This window comes from Triticum aestivum, chromosome 7D (assembly GCF_018294505.1).
Source record: "Triticum aestivum cultivar Chinese Spring chromosome 7D, IWGSC CS RefSeq v2.1, whole genome shotgun sequence".
NCBI classification, from domain to species: Eukaryota; Viridiplantae; Streptophyta; class Magnoliopsida; order Poales; family Poaceae; genus Triticum; species Triticum aestivum.
The window spans coordinates 89,937,188-89,944,082 of NC_057814.1; the positions used below are offsets into that span (position 1 = coordinate 89,937,188).

At 47.7% G+C, this 6,895-nt stretch overlaps 1 protein-coding gene across 1 annotated transcript; it reads right to left on the bottom strand.

Annotated features, from left to right (window-relative positions):
• Positions 1–4,332: 4,332 nt before the first annotated feature.
• Positions 4,333–6,322, bottom strand: LOC123167247 (uncharacterized). The gene is made up of 3 exons (XM_044585079.1): positions 5,382–6,322; positions 4,952–5,307; positions 4,333–4,877 (listed from the first exon to the last, which is right to left on the bottom strand). The coding sequence occupies exons 1-3, from the start codon at positions 6,178–6,180 to the stop codon at positions 4,509–4,511; spliced, it is 1,524 nt and encodes a 507-aa protein (XP_044441014.1). The 5' UTR covers positions 6,181–6,322; the 3' UTR covers positions 4,333–4,508.
• Between the last annotated feature and the right edge of the window lie 573 nt (positions 6,323–6,895).

Genomic DNA, 6,895 nt, shown 5'->3' on the forward strand with positions numbered 1-6,895 from the left:
CGGAGAGGGGGAAAGGGGAAACAGGTGGAGAGGGAGAAGGAAAGGGGGGCCGCGCCCCCACCCCTTGTCCAATTCGGATTGGCTTGGGGGGCGCCACCTCCCGTGGCCTGCCTCCTCCTCTCCACTATGGCCCATGAGGCCCATTAACTTTCCCGGGGGGTTCCGGTAACCTCCCAGTACTCCGAAAAATCCCCGAACCTCTTCGGAACCATTCCGGTGTCCGTATATAACCTTCCAATATATCAATATTTACCTCTCGACCATTTAGAGACTCCTCGTCATGTCCATGATCTCATCCGGGACTCCGAACAAACTTCAGTCACCAAAACACATAACTCATAATACAAATCGTCATCGAACGTTAAGCGTGCGGACCCTACGGGTTCGATAACTATGTAGACATGACCGAGACACTTCTCCGGTCAATAACCAATAGCGGAACCTGGATGCTCATATTGGTTCCTACATATTCTACGAAGATCTTTATCGGTCAAACCGCAATAACAACATACATTATTCCCTTTGTCATCGGTATGTTACTTGCCCGAGATTCGATCGTCGGTATCATCATACCTAGTTCAATCTCGTTACTGGCAAGTCTCTTTACTCGTTCCGTAATGCATTATCCCGTAACTAACTCATTAGTCACATTGCTTGCAAGGCTTATAGTGATGTGCATTACCGAGAGGGCCTAGAGATACCTCTTCGATACTCGGAGTGACAAATCCTAATCTCGATCTATGCCAACCCAACAAACACCTTCGGAGACACCTATAGTGCATCTTTATAATCACCCAGTTACGTTGTGACGTTTGATAGCACACAAGGTGTTCCTCCGGTATTCGGGAGTTGCATAATCTCATAGTCAGAGGAATATGTATAAGTCATGAAGAAAGCAATAGCAATAAAACTTAACGATCATTATGCTAAGTTAACGGATGGGTCTTGTCCATCACATCATTCTCTAATGATGTTATCCCGTTCATCAAATGACAACACATGTCTATGGTCAGGAAACTTAACCATCTTTGAGTAACGAGCTAGTCAAGTAGAGGCATACTAGGGACACTCTGTTTTGTCTATGTATTCACACATGTACTAAGTTTCCGGTTAATACAATTCTAGCATGAATAATAAACATTTATCATGATATAAGGAAATATAAATAACAACTTTATTATTGCCTCTAGGGCATATTTCCTTCAATCACAGCTGTATGAAAGGTATACCAACAAAATTTAAATCATTATAGTGGCCTAAAAACAGTAATTCATGTTTGTTACAAAGGACCCCATAAATTGGTACCAACCAAAAATGTGCAAAAAGATTACATGGAAATTTCAACTTAATTTACTTATTTCTAACTACTGTAACTTGGATGTGTTTTAACTGCAAAAGGACGACATGGAAGAGTAAAATCCAATGTAATGCTCCATTAATCAAGTTCAGACAACAATGAAAGTCAGATACATCTGCTCAAGAGATTACAAAGAATTGAAACCTCAAAAACAAAATAAACTTGTACAATACCTCCTCGCGAAGAAGTACCACAATATCTAGAAATAATCATTCATAGAGTATGTCCAATCAATTGGAACCTCCTAACAACAAGTACAAAACAGAAGGGGATGGGGAATCAAGCTACATGAACACTGCCCACAAGATTTAGCAACACTAGCTCCATATAAAATACAGAGCACACCAAAACTTGTACAATCGAAGCAAAAATCCATCTGCAGGCCTCGATCAGCAACTACAAACCCCTAGAATATCTAACAAGCACACCCCAAGGGGAGGACAACAACCCGAACTTAAATCCCACCATACAAAACACCTAAACAACTAGGAATACGTAGGAATTCCTAGAAATTGGAGGATGGAGGCGGGAAACGATCTAAGCAAACCAAAAGTCTAGACCTAGAGATGAATAAAAACAAACAATCGAGAGGAGAAGGTTGAGCAAACAAGGTGACAAACCGCTACACCCCACATGAATCGGATACCGGGGGTCCTTCTCCCATGTCCTGATGATTGTGGTCTTCTTTTAGTTATGTGGTTAGGTTTCTAGAGTCATAAAGTGCGGCAAACCTTGTTATGTTTAAAAGACCGGGACCAGTTTGGTGGCCTATAGATTTTTCGCATTTGTGTCCTTCGTGGAACCTTGAACCTGACGTTTTAGCCTAGATGTTTTCGCTTTTGTAAGGCTTTGGTTTCATTTCTATGAAATGGAGCCGGGGGGCTCCCCTTTGATCGAAATTTGGTACCAGGGGCAGGAAACTTCGAGCACAAACACTCAAAAAGCCGTTGGAATCGCCATGGGAAGAAGATGAGGTAGTTCTCCCTGTAGCTTCTATTATCTATTCTCCCTCTCTTTCCCTGTAGCTTCTCTCCCTTTGACTTTGTTCTCCCTGTCTCTCGAGCGACACGAAATGAACAAACAGACAAACAAGCGGGGGCCTTGCGAGCAGGAGGGGAAGCAACTAATAAAAAAACTAAAGAGAACCACTATTGGGCGGCTTGTAGGCAGCCCGAACAGATCCTAGGCCCGAGAAAAACCGAGATGGGAAATCAACACGAATCTTGGCACTTGATCAAGGAAATTCCTATTCGACGCTCGTTGCGTCAAAATGTCGAGCGAACGCATAGGGGAGCGATCAGCTGGGCCGGCCCATCTCCCACTGTAGGCAGTTTTGGTTTTTGGGAACTTTCTCAAAGTTTCCCAGCCGGTTTTTATCGGTTTTGGGAACCTTCTAGAAGGTTCCTTCAGCTGATTTTCTATTTTCCTTTTTATTTCTTATTTTTCTGTTTTCTTTTCGTTCTTTTGTTTTTTTTCATGTTTCTTTTGTTCTTCCTCTCCTTTTTCCTTTTTTCTTTTTATTTTTTCCTTTTTCGTTTTATTTTTATTTTTAAAAAAATGTTCGTGTTTTTGGAAAAATGTTCGTAAATTTCAAAAAATGTTTGCATTTGTTATAAATTGTTTAAAATTTCAAAAAATGTTTTCGCTTTCGAATTTTGCTCAGAAATTAGAAAATGTTCGCTTTTTAAAAAAATGTTTGTGCTTTTTAAAAAATTGTACAGAAGTTTGAAATTATTTCCTGTTTTCAATTTTGGTTCAGAAATTTAAAAAATGTTCGTGCTTTTACGAAAAATATTCCCATTTTATTTTTTTCAGAAATTCAAAAATTGTTTGAGAATTTAGAAAATGTTCTTGCTATAAAAAAATTGTTCAGAAGTTCGAAAAATGTTCCTGTTTCCAATTTTGGTTCACAATTTATAAAAATGTTCGTGCTTTTACGAAAAATGATCCTGTTTTCAAATATTGTTCAAATATTCAAAAATGTTCTTGCTATTCAAAATTTGTTCAGAAGTTCAAAAAATGTTCCTGTTTCATTTTTTGTTCATAAATTCAGAAAATTTTCGCAAATTTGAAAATTTGTTCGGAATTAAAAAAAAGCAGCTACAGTTCAAGGCGCTACAGTAAAAAATGTTCGCATTTAGAATTTTCAAAAAATGTTCAGGAATTTTGAAAAAAAAATCACATTTTCAAAAATTTGCTGTAACTTTAAAAAATGTTTGACTTTTAAATACGTTCCTCTTTTGTCTGTTCTTATTGTTTCGTGCTAACCATTGGGACATCTGGCGGCTTCAGCTCAAGTGGCTAGCTGCAAGTGATTAGAGTCGCGAGGTCGCGCGTTCGAGTACTACCAGTGATGTCATTTTTGCATGGGTGTCCGCTAGAAAGCGCATTGATAAGAGATACCGAAGAGGATTCGACACAATCTGCATCTCAGTCTATTGGAATCTATGGAAACAGAGAAACGACAGAGTATTTCACAACAACAACATCGCCAATGAATGAGGAGCAGCCGATATTATCCATCAGGAAATTAGGCTTTGGGCCTCGGCGAGAGGGAGAGGAGTTCAACATGGCTTAGAGTAGTAGTCTAGTGTGTGGAGTGGTGGGGTGGACGTGCCTGCCGTGTGTGGTAGTGCATTCCGTCGTCTGTAATTTTTGTACATAACCCTCTCTCGTCTATACAGCTAAGGTACGCATTTTGCGTACTCTCGAAAAAAAGTTTTGCGTTCAGCTTAACTTGATTGTAGTGGGCCAGCCCAGTCGGGGACCCCCTGTGCGGCGCGCCCTCCATTTGCCACAATAAGCGGCGTATAGGAGCTCCCCTTGATCAGACGGACCGCAGTGTGAATGAAAGCCAATTGCTTTTCAGCCAGCTGAAAAATAGCAAAACCGTAGAAAATTCATCAAAATGAAACATGAAAGGTGAGCTTTTATCTAAGCTTGAGAAGTATTCACTGCATGCACGAGTGAGTCGATTTCCACATAAAAGCGGTCTCTAGATAACAGGCAAGATTTCCTCATGAAATCAATCTTGACCATGAACAAACCTTCAACCAACAACAAGTTAGGATAGGCATATGTCGCAGTTCTCCGGAGCAGTTTTCCCATGCACAAAAGATCAACAAAAACGGCTCCAAGTTGAAAGCACCGGCTAATCAAGCGGCAGGACCAGCTTGGCGGCGTCGAGGCGCGGGTAGTGCCGGAGCACGACGCCCTTCATCTCCTCTGCGCCGCGCTCGTACCCCGCCAGTGCATGCTCCGCGAGCCGCCGCTTGTGCTCCTCCGATCCCATGAACTGCTGCACCGCCGTCGTCCTGGCGCTCTCCAGCTCCGCCTCAGTCGCCCACTTCGCCGCCGCGAGCTCGGCCTTTGCCTTCTCCAGGTCCGCCTCCGCGGCCTGCCTCGCCGTCTTCTCGTTGTCCAGCTGCTCCCACAGCGCCATGTTGTCGCGCTCCCGCGCCACCAGCTTCTCCTCCAGCTCCAGCGCGTAGCCCGAGGAGAAGGACACGTAGTTCGCAGCCTGCACACAAACAATGTGGTTCGGGTCCGGTCCGCACATACACCTACTGACCAACGATTTGGTTGCAAGAATACCTGGAGCATTGCCACGTAGCTCGACGCGACGATGTCTGAGGGCTTCGACGCCGCGAACTTGTCCTCCCGCGACGGCGTGACGATGCACTCCAGCACCTTCCGTGCGACCTTCCAGTCGGCAGTGTCACCGTCGTGTGTGTCGGGCACGGGCGCGCGCGGTGACCGCGGGTCAGACACCGGGGCGGCGCAGCCAAGCCCGTCTTTTGCAGTGGCCTCCTCCCGTTTCCTCTTCTTTCCGGACAATGGAAGCGTGTCGCCGTGCGCGTCGCTTTTCACCTGCTCCGTCCCTGCTGCCGGCGCCGCCGTATTCTCCACTGGCATAATGTCAGTCATGTCGCGGACGGGTGGATCCACCACTAGAGCACAAACAACAGGAGTAAAATACCTTTCGCTGCGAGTGCTGATTGGACAAGCGGGGTCGAACTCTTACCTTTGGCAACAGTTGAACGGGGAGAAGGCTGAGGTGGTGGTGGTGATGTGCCGACGGGGTTGGAGGAGAAGACCGCAGCAAGATTTGCATCGCGGAGGTAAACCCGGAGGTCAAGCGGGACGCCGTGTGCCTGTAGCAGCTTACCCGCCGACTCCTGCTGGCTCATAAGCACCGGATCCGCGACGGAGCTCTTGGGCGGCGAGTCGCCCCAGTTCACGGGGCACGGCCATGGCCCCGGCGACGTCAGGAAGAAGAACCTGCCTTTCCAATCACTCTCAAATTTGGAGCAGCTAAGGCCAGTGAAGAGCGTCGGCGCGGCTCCCTTTCCCCTGCAGCGGAAGAAGTACCAGCCGTTCCCGTTCTTCCATGTCGACAGGGAGAAGAAGTGCCGGAACAGCGCCGTCGACGGCCGCACGCCGGCCTCGTGGCAGAGCACGACGAATCCGACGAGGACGAGCCACCCGTTGGGCGTGAGCTGGCCCGGCGCGAGGCGGAAGTAGGCGAGCGCCTTCCCGAAGAACGCGTGCAGCGGGAAGCGCACTCCGGCCTCCAGCGCGTGGGCGTACACGCAGACGGCCCCCGGCGGCGGCACGCTGCACGCGCGCAGCTCGCCCGCGGGGCGCCGGGCGAACTCCGCCGGCACGCCGTGCTTCTTGCAGAGGGCGTCGACCGCGGCCTGGGTGCTCAGGGTGGAGGCGATGCGCTCGGCGGCGGGCCTCGAGGGCGCGATGTCGGAGACGGCGTCGCCGTCGCCGCCGCTTTCGGTGTCGCTGAGGACGACGACGGGGGAGGAAGGCATCGCGTGGCGCTTGCGCAGTCGGCGCGCTTGGCCGCTTCCGCCTCGACGGCGATCCGCCCTGCCGGAGAAGCAGATGAGCCGCGGTGGCTTCGTGGAGGGTGGCTTCTACAGTCCTGGCAAAGTGTTCTTTTCCGCTCTGGGTCCACTCTGCATTCAGGCAAAAAAGTGTTTGGAGAATCGTTTTCTTCCTTTTTTTTAGGGGATTATGTACACCCAGTTAGAAACCATGGAAGTTTTACAAATGCACAGGACTTTTGTACAGAAAAATACATAAATTTTGAAATCCTCGAAATTCCTAAAATTTAACGGATTTGCTATTTTTCAGTCGACTGTTTTTCAATTCGCTTTCATTCAACTCTGTGTCCGTTCGATCTCGCCCTGAGATTTGCGCTCGGTCTTGGGTTTGTGGTGGTTTTCGGGTTGGTTTTCCTATCGGGCGCGGTTTTCTGCTTCAACCCGTTTTCCTTGGCCCCGCCCCGTCCCGACCGGGCACGTAGGTTTTTTGTCGTTTTTGAATTTAGGAGCGAGTGTCGTTCCCCTTTCTCATTTCGATAAGGCAGAGGAGAGAGCTCGAGCGGCGGAGGTGGGGGAGGTGATTCCTTCTTTTCATGGCGATTCCGAGCTCTTCCATCGCAGGATTTTGATCTCTTCTCCTTTCCTCTTCATCCCCCGGCTGCCCTGGTTGCTTGTCCTTGTCTCTCCCATTTTTGCCCGT